The following is a 15,894-nucleotide window of genomic DNA, read 5'->3' as shown; positions in this document are numbered from 1 at the left end:
ATTATAGTTGAGCTCAAAGTTATAAATCTAAAAATAAACTTTATCCGCAAATCAACTTTATATGTTAATTTCCATCCTAAGTACTTTGTTATGCCTACTAAATGGTTATCAAAAAATGTAAGGACTCCTATTATTAAAAGTATTTTTGGGTATCCCTCAAGATGTAATTAACTATAGAAACACATTAACTTGGGAGTTGCTCTTAACCCCAGAAAAAAATATAATTTTGGTTCTCTGATTATATGGATTTCTTATGTAGGAGACTTCTTTGTGGATATGTGTTTCAAGGTATTTTGATTCAATATCATTTTAGACTTACAATTTTGAACTATTACACAAAGATAACCTTACATAAGTTCTCCGAGTTTTTTTTAAAAATATATTTGTCTAGTTTCATCAGATTTTCTTTCTTTCCCATCCCACCTCTTCTTTGAATCTATTTAATAATTTAAAAAAGAGGGACATTTATAAAGGAGAATTATATGGTGATAATCAGAGAAGATGCGACTCTAAGTCCTAAAAATTGAAAGAAAAAAAAAGATTTTTATTAATTGGTAGACTGTAAAGGTGAATGTCTAATTCTTTCCATTAATAGATGTTACTTAAAAAATATTGTGCATAGTGATCTATAAGGGTGTTACTATTCATGAAATTTACTTTTGGTATTTTAATGGGAGTTAACTGTCATTGAATCTATAAATTTTTCAGATAAAATCTAACTTATCAATATTTTAAATTTAAAATCTACCTTGAACAAAGTTAAACTCAATCATGCTTCATTGAACTCACCCAAGTTTTCAAATTTCAAAACTCAACACTCTTTCAACCCAATTAAGAATACCCAAACTCTAACATATGAACTCTATCACTTCCCTTTGTCAATCAAAATAGAATTTTAACTGAGTATTAAGTTATAGACTTTAAAGTTGTAATTAAGCTCTGAATGATATTTGAAACTTCATTCTTGTTTTAAGAAAATGTCTGTTAGCAAGTCCATTTTTTTTTCAACGAAACTATCAATGTAGCAATTAAGAAAAGTAACCTAACAAACAACCCAGTTATCAAGTTCAATATGGGTTTCAAAGACAAAGATATCCTATGTGATAACCTAGCTATGATAGTACCTAAGCCAGAGGAAGTGCCTACCAAAAAAAGCATTAATTCAGTTCTCAATAAGATGAGCAGGGATCATATCATTTTATGGTGAGTCTAGTAGAACACCAACTAAAATGAGGCTGAAATTTATCATTATCAAGCCAGCTTCCAAAACATAAAGGATAAACAAATATAGAAGGATAACGAAGATGTACACAGAAATTGCTAACGAGATCAAAAATGTAGAAGTGGAGCGTACACCAATTATAGAAGATTATGCTCTCATGAAACTTTGTTGAATGGTCAGAGACAATAGGTTTACATGGATTATACGTTGAGAGGCAGGTCTATCAATAAATTATGTGGTTAAGAGGCAGCTTTTCAATATATTAAAGGGGCAACAACTTTATATTGGAACCTTAGTGACTTGGAAGCATAGAAGCTTTTTCAGACTTTATGCAAGTTGTGGGTGAAAGGATGACAGAGCTTGATGAAATGATTGACCTATTTTGAACCAAGAAGATGGATTAAAGGTAAAGACAGAACACTTTATTCTTAGTATGTTGTTATAAATAAGAACAAGTTATTAAAGCCCATCCACCTAGCATCATCCATAGTGAAGAAGTGGATAAACACCTTATGTTATTTAGATACATGAGTATAACACAACTTACCTCTTTCTTGTATGCCCAAAATTACTTAATTAACATCTTTGAAAAAGGATATTGCATCTTGCTACTCATTAACCATCATGATTTTGAACAACTTTTCTCACGATCTCTTTGGTAAGTCAGTGCAACATTCTTTTTTGTAGCCGAAGAGTTTTCAAGAACCTAACTCCATTCTTCTCTCTAATGGTTTAGTGTTGTTCATTAATGGTAAGGTAGCTGATTTAGCCGAGCACTAAGTACCATCTATCCCTCATAAGAGAAATTCCATCACCATTTGGAAGATGTGAAATTCCAAGCTTCCTTATAGCTACAGTCCAGACACAGAGTTGCATAACATCATTTCTCTTATGCTTTGAAGATGGGATTTATAAAATTATACAATATTTGTTGTTCAATTCATATATGAACCCCTATAATATTTGTTGATCACACATCCCCTTGATTTTTCTAGTCTAGAAGCCTATGTTAGACTACTAATTACCTCTAGTTAGAGCTCAGGGGTGAGACATAAAACAATAAACATGTAACCCCCTTAGACTATGTAGATACCCTAGAATGAAGAAACCCATGATTACTAACAAAGGCACCTAAAAAAACCTTGCAATAAGAAGATCTACATTGGCCATCGATATGGTGTTAAGCGGAGGCCTCTAGTCATTCGGTTGGTTATTAGCTTAAGGATAATGATGAACTCGAGAAGATGGAAAGTCATTGGCAACATGACTACAAATAGTATGCCTAAAAATTAAGTTAGCCCCCTTACTTAGCACACTTATATAATCTAGTTTTACTTTAAGATTAGGTTTCAACTTCCATCAAGATATCCTTCTAATCAATCATATTCTATTAGTCCTGGATTCAAGACCCCGAAATTAACATTTCGAAATCAAACCTTTTCAACTAAAATCAAACCTTTCCAACTAAAATCAAACAATTTCAATTCAATTCAAACCTTTTCAACTCAAATCAAATCAAACATTTTAAAATTAAAAACCTTTTCCAAACTTTAAAAATTCTACCTTTTCAAACATCTAACTTTTCAAAACTTCAAATCAACATTTTCAAAACTCCAACTTCAACCCTCTTCTTTTAAATTTAAATCTTCGTCGTTTTTTTTCAAATTCCACACCTTATTTATATCAAATCAAATAACCCTCAAAAAACCCTCGAAGAACCTTCAAAGAACCTTCAAATAACCTTTAAATAATATTGAAACTAAAAACATTAAAATCAGTGAACTTCAAATCAACCCCCAATTCAACTCTCCAAATCAAATCATCTCAAATCAAACTTTCAACTCAAATCAATTTTTCAAAATCAAGTCTTCAAATATTTTAAATCAAACATTTCAACAATTTAACTCAAAACATAACTCTTTCAACAATCTTGTAATTTCAATCCCTATGTTACACCTTCTTCCTAGAGTTGACTAACCCTTTTCTTAGGCCTGTCCATGACACATAATCATTAGACCGTAAGTCTCAACCTTTTAATTACTAGAAAATTAGAGTAAAACTTGATTTTTTTTTCATTTTAAAATCTCATCAAATCTTGAACATTTTTCATTTGAAAAATATAAACATTGAAATCCTACATGATATGAGGTCATACTTTAATTGAGAGTATTCTTAGAAGTCCACAACTCTAGGGATGTAATTAACTACAAGAGCTTACTCTTGTAGGGATATCAAATCTCATAATAAAATAAACTCTATATTACACTCGTAAGATGGGAAAAAAATCTTTGGTTACATAAGTATTAAAAAATTTTTTCATTTTATTGATTCAATCTATTTTATGGTAAAATTTCTTCCTCTTCATGTCGTATATTATTCTTCAAGTGATGCATTCATTCTCTTAAATATAAATCTTCATAATATATAGTGGACACACAACAAAACCAAAATATTTTTCAACCATTCATGTAATTATGCATTACAAATTAAGCATAAATCATAATAAAGTTATAAAATTATATTTTTATTTTTATTTTTTTGAGAGAGAAAAATATTATTTTAAAATTCAAATGAATAAATCCTATGTGGTGACAATTTTAGATTTAAAGTGATGTATTATTCAATTAAAAATATTTATGAAATTAATGTTTTCAATTCATTTGAAAATTTCTGCCTTATTTACTTTTAATAGTGAAATTATTTATTGGAATTATTATTGAGAGAAAAAAATTAAATATTAAACAATTCTTAAAGAATAGTTTATATTAATATTTTATTCATATTTAAGTACACATTAATTTATGTGAATTTCTCGTGGTATTGATGAATTAAAGAGTTAAAAATAAATCATATAAATTTTGTTATGATATGATGATATTATCATGAAATTATTTAGGAGAGAGAAAATCACTATTAATGTTAATCCAAAAGGTAATTTTAATAATTTAATAACTTCATGCTTAAAAGATGACATGATTAAAATGAAATGGATAATGCATCATAAATGCATGTATTATATATGATAATGTTCACTTGAATTGAATATGAATATTGCTTGAGATAATGAAATTGCTAAAAACTTAATCCATATATAATTGGAAGAATTATTAAAAGTTATTTTATTAAAAAATAGGCCTTTAAATAAATCATAGTAGAATGAAATAATTTTATAAATTTATATTTAATTTTGAGCAATTTCATTTGTCGAATTAAACAAGATTTAAGTCATAAAAACTTTCAACCCATTTTCTATTCTGATCCACTGAATTTATTGATTAAGTCGACCTTGGTGCTTTTCCTCAAATATCAACAATAAACTATTAGTATCATTCACATATACATTTGTTATCTTCAATAATTGTAATGTCATAGTAGGTGTTCTTTCGGGTTTAATGATGTCTTATCTAATCATACATGAAAAGAGGCAATATAATGCTTAATTAAATCTCATATATAGCTTGAATGTGATTGAAGAAATATTTAAATAATTTAAGATTAATATTATAATTGCATTCAACATTAGAAGTACACAGTTGACATCAATGAATTTTGCATTGATTGATATTTAATATAAAAGTGTTTCTAAAATCAATAATAGGTGACTTTTTTTAATATGTTTGCCATACTAAGGGGAACAAATTATTATTATGACGTGCTTCACAAAAAGAGTTTGAATATTAATGTTCTTCAAACACCTATATATTCACCTTCTGATAGGTAAATTGCACTAGTTTATAATGTTGGTTATCTTGTAGAAAATTTAATTTTAATGATTTTAAATTTGTTCCTAATGATATTATCATATATCAAATGAGTATGATTACAATATCTTCTAATACCTTCCCATGATTACTTAACCAATTTTATCAACTTCTCAATTTAATTTGTTGTGTAGATTTTATTTTATCTATTGAATTATACTCTTATGCTATGGATCTATATCTTTAATTGCACTACTATGCTAGAGATGTTTTCATATCTCTAATATAGTACTACATTGTGCATATTCAAATGGTAATGAAATCTTATTTGAACTTTACTCCATTCTTATTCAATCCATGATTGTAAGAGACTCCAACACTTTGAACCTTTTTTTAATTATGCTAAAACCATATTCTTTTCTTTTACAAATCATATTTGAATCTTATAGTCTATATTCAAACTTTTTTTAGATATAGTTCAAGGCTCATTCAAGTATTATTTAAACAAAGTTGAGTTATAACATACCATAAATAAGTAATAATTTTTACTTATAAAGTCAATTTTTTTAAATTAAAAAAGGCTAATTCCCACAGCTCACCTATAACAAAAACAACAAACTAAATGAAGATATTGAAAAAAAAAACATATTTCTTAACAATCATTATTTGATCCCATATCAATAAAATCTAGCATAGTATGTTAATTATATTTTAAATTCTTCATGATAATATCCCATGCCATAACTTTTATCAAATTCTCAATAGTTTAAAAATTCTTAATAGTTTGATCCTGACATATAAATACATCGATTTCATAATTCAAAAGAAAAACAAAGTTTGCATAAATTTTGTAAATAGCAATGTTTTGAGTGTTGTGCATGCAATTATCTCTAAAATATAATCATGCGTCTAAAAGCTATAGCAGCAAATAATGAACTTTAAAAAATAAAAATAAAAAAGGCGTACAAAATGCAATTACATAAACTTGAAACAAATTGCTTTGATACATTATTTCAAAGACATGGCAAAAATTGAGATTTTATACATATAATATTACTAATAAAAAAATAATTTCTTAAAATTAATAAACTTGATTTATATTAACTCAAATAAAAAACATTCTAATTCAAATTTCAGTACTGAAAACACAATTAACATCCCTTAACAGCATTTGACATTGGATGACATTGGATGAAAAAAAAAAAAATTAAGAGCTTGGCAGCGACAGCATGTAGCCATCATTCAAGTTTCATGAAGGCACATTATGCATTTGATTTAAAGGAAATATAGCGACATTCAATGCATGCCAATGTGGCCGTATCATCCAAATTAACAATCTACATGTTTATAAGAACGTCAACACAATAGAAAATTTATTAAAATGAATCTATACTTTACCCAAAAAGAAATGAGTCTATATTCTAGTTTTTAATGATCATGTAACATAAATGGAACATGCTCCACCTATTCATTAAAATAATAACAATTTACAATTAATCTATACTAAACCCTAGGTACGTATGTATGTATACAACCATAACAAAATGTTTCCTTAGATCAAAAATCAAATACTGCAAGCATAAGCTCACCACCAGTTAACATAGAAAATTATTACATCAGGCTCCCAAAGTAGGGCTACGTTCGGATTGGAATATTCGACTATGTTACGGGAATATTCCATCTGCATTATTTGTAAAAATGATGTGTTATGACTTCAGCCCCAAATCAAGTAACGCGATGGAATATTCCAATAACACCGTAAAATAATCAAATAACACCATATAATATTCAAATAACACATCATTTTTACAAATAACATAGATAAAATATTTCCGTAACACAGCGGATATTTCAATCCGAACGTAGCTCTACATTAGGAGTTCTAATGTAATATTTTTCCCAGTTAACATAGAACAAAAGTGCCATACCATATCCATAAATTAGTGACAATATCATATAATCATTTCTAAGATTTAACCTGATAATATGCAGCAGTTTATAAGTACCATATAAAAACCAAAGCAACAGAAAGTTAAAAAAAATGAGTAAAATAAGCTGGCTTTTTTTCGTAGTTTTGGATGAAAACTGTAGCAGTGAGAAAACAAACGCTCTTGAAATACCCTGCTAAATAGGAAAATATCAGACCAAAGCCCTACATGATTTCAGCACAGCAACTTGCCAGCAGAAAACATCACCATTTTTTTTATTATTATTAAATATATTTTTGTCTACTGTCCCTCTGCGCTGTACAAATTCCCACATAAACAACAATGGATAGAGGAAGCTAAGCACAATAAGAAGGATAACAAAACATACAAACTGCCATCTCGAAGAACGTTCAATGGATCTAATTTACCTCTTTCGCCTCTTCGTCTCAACCTACAGGACATCGAATGAGGGGATGAATTTCATATAGGCATGGAAGCAAATGAATCACAAAAGAGAAATTAGTAATATGCTGAAATAAAAGTTTTTCATGAAATTGCTAATAACTTCAAAGGACATTAAATTCTGCACTGGGTTCATATTTCCTGTTTGATTTATTCATGGTGAAGCAAATAAAAAAAATGATAGCGATGAGAGAACCAAAGGTTCAGAAAATTGGTGAGGAATGGGAAGAGCACATGTATCAATCTGGTAGGAAAAAAATATGGCATTAATAAAAAATAAGGGAGTTAAATACTTATCCAAGATCCCACATACAGTTAATTATTAGCAATGTGATTCGATCATTTTCAGTTTCTGAAGCATACAATAATTATTGAATATGTATTTATCTTGTCCTAAAATAGAAATTAACAGAACCACTGTCAAAGCTTTACTTTGCACAAAACCTTTAATTGCCTATTCAAGAAAAGTTCAGCTGATCTTCTCTCTTTAATTACAAGATATGAATGAACCACCAAATTAAAATGTATAACTGTTTACCAGATGAAATGGCGCAACACTTATTATCAATTGACGCTAGAATGATAGAATAGAACAATAAAGTGTATCAACATGGTAGTAAAAATTAGTCATACTTCTTCAATGGTATTAGGGTGGGAATCAAAAGACTTGGCACACGCCTGCTACCTATTTTATAAAAACTTATACAAAAGAAACATTAAAGTAAGATCATCAGCATAATACTCACCTTTGGCTCAGAGATTGAGGAATCAAGAAACCCATTTGGAGACTTTTTGGCATCATCATCAGAGGAACAATCTGAACAAAGGAAATGATCCAGCTTTTTGGCATCTTCAATTGTCATTCCCATACATACTGGGTGAAACCTGCAAAAAACAGTATTGCAAGTTAAGATACATTTCCTGCAATTGACAATGAAGGGTTGCAAGCAAAGAAAATAAATATGAAACCTTGAAAACTTTATAATGATTAAAACTACTTTCTTCGTAATTAAGAAAAAAAAAATGAAGTATCATTTTCTTTTGTTTTCTTTTTTCTTTTTTATCTGACATGAGCTACGGCCCATCATCTGGGTCAAGGGCAATGCCACAAAACAAATGATGGCCAAAAACATAAGATATCAACACTTCAGAACTCTGCATATTAACCAGTTGAACAGAAACCAACAGTAAACAACTTTCTCAGAAAAAAAAAAAAATCAACGTAGACAAAAGTTTTTTTTTCCAATTTGCAAAGAAAACAGCGGTATTTATTTCAAATGGACATCTGATGCAGAAACATGAAGCCTTCCTTTTCGTTCAAATATGCCAGATGAACTTGATGCATCTAGTGAGAGCCACGGGATAAATTACCTATATATATATATATATAGAAAACAAAAATGGTGGCAGTGGAGAATCAATGACGATAAAAAATACATTTTTTAAGATGGAAAATAGAGTAAATGAGAGTTTTTACAAAATGAGCAACATCTATTATCAACATCATCATCACAAATCTTAACATAACCGCTTGGGCTTTAGCTTTAATGAAATTTAGTTCTCCATTTATTCTTGTCGAGTGTTTGAAATGTAAAATCTAATTTTGTAAATTATTTGCACAGCTTCAATTTAAATAAATTTTGATCCAACTAGGTCCATTCATAATCCTTCCAAAAATTTCAACTACATTTCTAAATGCCTCTTCTAACCCTCATTTATGCATGCCCAAATCATGTAAACCTACTTTCCACTACAATAGCTTGAATAAGTGATGCCCTCCATTCACTCAACAAACAACAACAACAGCCAAACTTTATCCCACTAAGTGGGGTCGGCTACATGAATCCTTTTTCTCTATTGAGTGCTATTGAGTGTCATATTTTCATTTAATTCTAAAAAAATGAGATCATTTTTTATACAACATGCCCAAGTCTTTGTAAGTCTACCTCTGCCTTTCTTAACATAAGTCAAATCTAAAACATCTACTCTCCTAATCGGATCAGATGGTCGGCGTTTCATGAGACCAAATCATCTAACACAACTCTCTCTAATTTTGTCCGCCATTGGAGCTACATCAACCGTATCACGGATATATTCATTTCACATTTTGTCTCTAAGTGTAAAGCCACTTTAATTTTGTCCGCCTACTCTAAAACAACTACTCTCCTAATCGGATCATCAGATGGTCGGAGTTTAATATGACCAAACCATTTAAGACTACTTTCTCTAATGTTGTCCTCCATTGGAGCCACACCACCCTATCACAGATAGATTCATTTCACATTTTGTCTTTAAGTGTAAAGCCACTCATCCACCTAAGCATTCTCAAGGCAACACTTAACTTAGTTTTATGCTTCTCTTTTAAAAGGCAACATTCGGCGCCATAAAGCATTGCAGGTCTCACCACCATCTTATAAAATTTTTCTTTCATTCTAAGCGGTACTTTTCTATCACAATTTATCAATCTATCATTCCATATTTTACCACTCTAATATTTATTATTTTGCATCATGTCCATCGAAGAAATTCATTTTTAACACGAAATTTTAACTTAAATTCATGCCGAAATAGAGGTGGCGTAGATTAGTTAGACAATCAACAAATCACATAAATTTTTAGAGATCATTAATATTTGTTAGAGAATGCATCAAACTTAAAAATGAATCATAAAGTAGACACAACCAACAAATCATAGGCGTCATTAGAGAAACTAATTTAATATTTGAGCAAGAATACATCGAACATGATAATGAATCATAAAGTAGGAAAAATATATGCATAATACCTACCAACATTATAAAAAATAAGTACATCTAGAAACAAAAAGTATTTAAAGTAGGTGTGGAACATCAACAAAAGATTCACCTACATAATGAAAAGGGGTTCAGCTCGAAACCTTTTATTTTACAGAAAACTATAAAATCCTTAAAACGAGCCCAGACAGTTTCCAAGCAAACTAATGGCTAAAATAATATTCCAGGGAAAATCCAACACAAAACCTCGTCATTAAAACTTTAATACACACTTATAATGAAAGTCAAACTAAACAAAATAAGAAACTTGTCCTTATAGTGACAACAAATTTATCTTCGACACAACGGAATTATCGTTGCCATTGTTAAGCAACAAGTAGTAGAACACTTAGCTCTTTATTACAAAGGATGCAAAAGCAACAAAGCAAAATCATCATGAAACCAATCAGGCACCATTATCAATCTCTAATCAGACCCAATCCAGAACCACCATGAAGTTTCTAGTTTTACTAAAATAAATGCTTCGATGACTTTCTTAATAAAAAAATTCCTACCATTATTACTTAGAAAACTCTCTTGATAGCTTTGCTCATTATGTGTTGTGTTTCTTTCTTGCTTGGAAATTCCTGACTATAATAGGGATAAACAAAATCATGCAGAACAAACATGGCATACTTATCATGTCATAGCCGTTTAGTTGAATTGCTATAATATTTCCTTAAAGAGTAATACTATCGCTTGTCAATTTTTTATGATAATGAAAATTTTAGTATTTATATTGTAAGATCCTTTATTATAAATAGAGAAGTGCATGTAAAAGCAAACTATAACTATTAATGAAATGATGTTTGACATGCATCATTCCACCTACAAGCTTATGTTCAATTCCCATTCTTTGATTCTCACCCTCCAATTATTCAAGGCTTCAACAAGATAGCGTTGCAATGGAGACCACTTATAAGAAATCAGAGTCCAGCATTATTTAAGGAATCATAATCTGCAATTCAACAAGATAGCGTTGCAATGGAGACTACTTATAAGAAATCAATGAAATCCTCATGGGTATGTCTTTCTGTTTGCAACCATCATCTCATAGCCGTTTACTTGAATTCTTTTGATAGACCTTATTGTAACTATCAAGGGTAACATTTACCTGTCAGTTGTTTAGGATAATGAAAAGTTTAGTATTTAAATTGTAAAATCTTCTATTATTAACAAGATCTAAAAGGGCATACAAAGCAAACAATGGCTGAATGAAATGATACTTGACATGCTTCATTTCACCTACTAGTTTATGCTCAACTCCCTTTCTTTGATTCTTCCCGTGAATTTATTCAAGGCTTCAAGGACTGTCGTGCTGCCTCATTCTATATCAAATTGAATCAGAGCCCAAGATTATTTTAAAGAATCATAAATTAAATTCCCGACACCCCCCCCCCCCCACCCCCTGCCACGTCAAAACTAGTTAAAATTCACTTCACCAATATCCATACTCTAATTACGATCTTCCTAACTTCTCTCATCATATCAAGTTCATTCATTATCATTTAAATTTCCTTTTTTTTTAATACTTCCATAATTTGATTTTGTAAAACTTTTATGCTCCACCATTGAGTTAATTGTGATAATATACACACCAAATTTATTCACAAATTGATGGTCCTAAAATCTCCTAAGACTGAAGGATTATTTAAGCTTATGTTCTAAATTAAATTAAGGATAAATTTCATCCTATTGCTATCACTAAATTTAAAGAAATTTTGATGCAACTGAATTCATATCCATAAATCTCATATTTCCTCTATCCCCCATCACTTTAATCCCCACCATAGCAAAAACAGAACTCAACAAAATCACAAGCACCTCTTTTTTTTAACCAAGCTCATTAATACAGCTAATATCTTTAAATCACACCTCTCTCTCTCTTTCTCAACTTTTAAGCTCCACTATTTGGTTAATTGTGATAATATAAACACCAAATTTATTCACAACTTGGTGGTTCTAAAATCCCCCAAGCCTGAAGGATGATTTTCCAAATTAAATTAAGGATAAATTTCACCCTATTGGTAGCACTAAATTTTAGGAAATTTTGATGCAAATTAAATTCAAATCCGTAAAACTCATATTTCTCTATCCCCCATCACTTTATTCTCCTCCATAGCAAAAACAGAACTCAACAAAATCACAACCACCTCATTTTTTTAACCAAGCTCTTTAATACAGCTAATATCTTTAAATCACCCTTTCTCTCTCTAAACTTTTAAGCTCCACCATTTGGTTAATTGTGATAATATACACACCTTTATTCACAACTTTTTAGTTCTAAAATCCCCTAACACTGAAAGATTATTTAAGCTTATTCTCTAAATTAAATAAAGGATAAATTTTACCCTATTGGCATCACTAAATTTTAGGAAATTTTGATGCAACTAAAATTCAAATCCATAAATCTCATATTTCCTCTACTTTAATCCCCCCATAACAGAAATAGAACTCAACAAAATCACAACCACCACTTTTTTTTAACCAAGCTCTTTAATACAACCAATATCTTTAAATCACCCCTCTCTTCCCCCCACACCCGCCAGCCTGCTCTCTAATAGCTAGCCCCTCATCCACGCACAAAAAGTACTCTAAAAATTCCATCATCTTAAATCCTATATCATAAACACGTGAAAACATTTAACAAAAAAACATAAATCCTAACCTTGTATAACATATCTATTCAAAATACTAAACCATAATCCTAGATCCTAACCTAGTAAATCTTATCCATTAAAATCTAAAAGCTAAAACTACCTATAGGTAATAAGAATGGACAAAAACACACACACACACACCCACAATCACTGTAATCCTAAGAACTGAGGATTATTTAAGCTTATTCTCTAAATTAAATAAAGGATAAATTTTACCCTATTGGCATTGTCGGCCGTTATTTTTTTTATTTTTTTTTATACATCTTTTAAAATCTTTTATTTAATTTAACTTTATCACTTCAAATAACTTTATGATTTGAAAAAAAGTAATAATTTTGTGATTTTCAAAATAATTGAAATATGAATATGACCCTTTTTATTAAAAAAAAAAAAAGTAATATTTTAATCTTAAAATAGGTGAAACCAAACGGGTCTCACGTTTTAAATAGTTTAGACGAATGAATACGATACTACAAGTAAAACACTTATCCTGAAGGATAAATATCACTTGTAATAGGAGTTCAATCACCTAGACTAAAGAATTTGTGACATCCGTTCGGTCTGCGAAATTGTCTTATTTGCCGACAAGTTCCCTTACATAATACGAGGATTAGATAAGGTTTATTTTATCTGAGTTCCTGGTTCTCTATAGAAGCAAACCCCTATAGTTAATTACATCTTAAATGACTGAGAGTCATTTAATCGATTAAGATCAGGTGATTTTGCCTTCAAGATTTCAAAGTTTAGGTTTTCACGATTAGACATGGGAAAATCAAATGTGAATGGCTCAAAATAGGAAAAATTATTTAAGGAATCCAAAGGGAAGAAAAGTAGGGGATATCACAAATTTGGGGAAAGCCCCGGTGAACTCCCAATTATCCTATTGTTTGGCTTTATGTCTTTGAAATGGTGTTTATTTGATATTTCAATACTGCAAATTATTTAAGACTTAGGACTTATGTTTGCACAACGTCAGACTGTGCAAATAGCCTAAAAGACAGGAGGATTTACACCGTACCGTACGGTAACCTCGGAATCCTAAAACGTTAGGACTTATAATTGTACAACAAAATTGTACAAAAAAACCTAAAGAGTGATCCTATAGGTTGTTATTTAAACTAAGGAAAGTGTATAGTGTTGTGAAAATGTTCATGTGATGTGAAGATGTTTCGTTGCTGCAGATCCACCTGGAAATTGTTCCTCGTTGCGCTGCCCACGATGTTCGCTCCAAACTCCTCGTAGTAGCACCTCCTGGTTTAGTTTTAGTTTTGAACATGCTCCTAACCACTAGGTTATCCTAAACTATCTATATAACATGCTGAAAGAAGAGCATAACGTGCTATAAAAAGTAGTATAATATGCTGGGGAAGCAGTATAACAAGCTATGAAAATAATATAACCTGCTTTAAAATAAAAGGTTGTAATATAAATTAAACTATACACCTGAGAGGTTCATTGCTCCTTTAAATTTAGCTATTATGCGCTGTGTAAAAGAGGAAAATATGACCTGAAAAAGACTTAACAGAAACAGGTAAATCGTAGAGAAAATATAAACAAATAAAATGAAATACCATACCACATATAAAAGACCAAGAGTAGGAAATTTATATGTGATATTGGAATGTACCCAATAGCCAGAAGGATTTAAGTGTAGGACAAACTCAAATCCCGGAGCATTGGGTTTCAGTTTTGGTCAAGTTAGGGTAAGAATTTCATCATTTGATTTAATTAAATCAGTCATGAGTCACAATCTAGTGCACCCTCGTGTCTAGTGTCCTACTTATCTCCTAAACTGAGGTTAGATGTTTGGATTTCTTAGGGTCATTTGAAGATTAGGATGATAAACTATCTCTTAAGTTGTGCTTCTAAGATCTAGGATGTCTGCACTTTAGTTTAAACTTGAAGTATCCTAAAGTGTCTAATCTCAATTAAGTGTTTTTCCACTAACCCTCAAACATCTATAGATCTAGCTTAGCTCGCTATCAGGCTCCTAAAACCTAGGGGTAAACTCATAATTTTGGCAAAATAGTTGTGAGTTGTGCTTCAATCCTAGTTAAGGGAATTGGATTTTAAATTGATTCAAAGCTTAAGGGATCTAAGTGTAAGTCCACTAATCTCTCAATCGTTATCTAAATTCTCATTTCTTCCGATTTCAACTAGTCTTCCAATTTGCAATTCATTTTTTCTTATGTAAAAGAAAAGGTGGATTGTTCGCTATCATATCTCCTCTTTAGATTTTATCATCCCAAAAATTCAAATTTCAATTTTAATTTTCTCTTATTTTCTCTTTCTCTCCTACTTCCCTTGAGATTATAAATCATTTATGAATATAATTAAATCGAAAATCCTCATTTTTAACTTAACCGTTAAAAAAAAGAAAACAAAACGAACGAAAAGAAGACTGATCCATTTTTTAAAACCAAGCCAAATCAGTGAAGCTTAAAATAAAATCATGAATGTATCGGTCTAAAACGTTTAAATTCGTTAAAAAAAATGATCGGATCAATCCCGAGGAGGATATCCTTTCCAAATGTCAATTTTGCGCATTTCCAAACCCCTATTGAATTAAATTTATATTAATCCCATACTTTCTTCAAAATGAAATTATATAAACTTTTTTATTTCACAAGTCACCAAACCAGCTCCAAACAAACCCAAACAAGCTCACGGGTAAAGACAAAAAAGAGATAAAATGCCACCAAATCAGCCCCAAATAAACCAGCTTTAAAGCAATGGTAGGAAATCCCGAACCGAGCCAGTTAATTCAACTCAAAAGAACGAAGGCAGAAAACTAAAAAAAAACGAAGGCAGAAAACTCCAAACCAGATCAATTGATTCAGCTCAAAAAAACGAAGGCTGAAAACCCCAAACCGAGCCACTCAATTTAGCTCAAAAATGAAGGCAGAAAACCCCAAACCGAGCCAATCAATTCAGCTCAAAAATGAAAGCAGAAAACCCCAAAAGAATCAAAGCCAAATCTCCATTTACTATAGGTATATTTTCAGCCAACATTTAATCCAACAAGAAGGTAAATCCGATCTCATTAAATGAACTAAAATAGGGTCTTTTAAAAAAAATCTCATGAAGCCATAACCAAGCCCCCCCCCCCCCTCCCCCAGGGCCCATAGC

At 30.5% G+C, this 15,894-nt stretch overlaps 1 protein-coding gene across 1 annotated transcript in view; it reads right to left on the bottom strand.

The window, feature by feature from the left end:
- Window positions 1-6,983: 6,983 nt before the first annotated feature.
- The window catches only part of LOC110038824 (chromatin remodeling protein EBS-like), a 32,244-nt gene continuing 23,333 nt past the window's right edge, over window positions 6,984-15,894 (bottom strand). Inside the window, exons 4-5 of the mRNA XM_020743737.1 lie at window positions 8,060-8,198; window positions 6,984-7,302 (exon numbers count right to left, since the gene is read on the bottom strand). Of these exons, the coding sequence (XP_020599396.1) occupies window positions 7,276-7,302; window positions 8,060-8,198 (166 nt within the window). The 3' untranslated portion in view covers window positions 6,984-7,275. The remainder of the gene's footprint in view (window positions 7,303-8,059; window positions 8,199-15,894) is intronic.

Source organism: Phalaenopsis equestris, unplaced genomic scaffold (genome assembly GCF_001263595.1).
Source record: "Phalaenopsis equestris unplaced genomic scaffold, ASM126359v1 Scaffold234060, whole genome shotgun sequence".
Lineage (NCBI taxonomy): Eukaryota > Viridiplantae > Streptophyta > Magnoliopsida > Asparagales > Orchidaceae > Phalaenopsis > Phalaenopsis equestris.
Note: the sequence above shows the minus strand (reverse complement) of the source record. Positions and strands in the feature narration are given on the sequence as shown.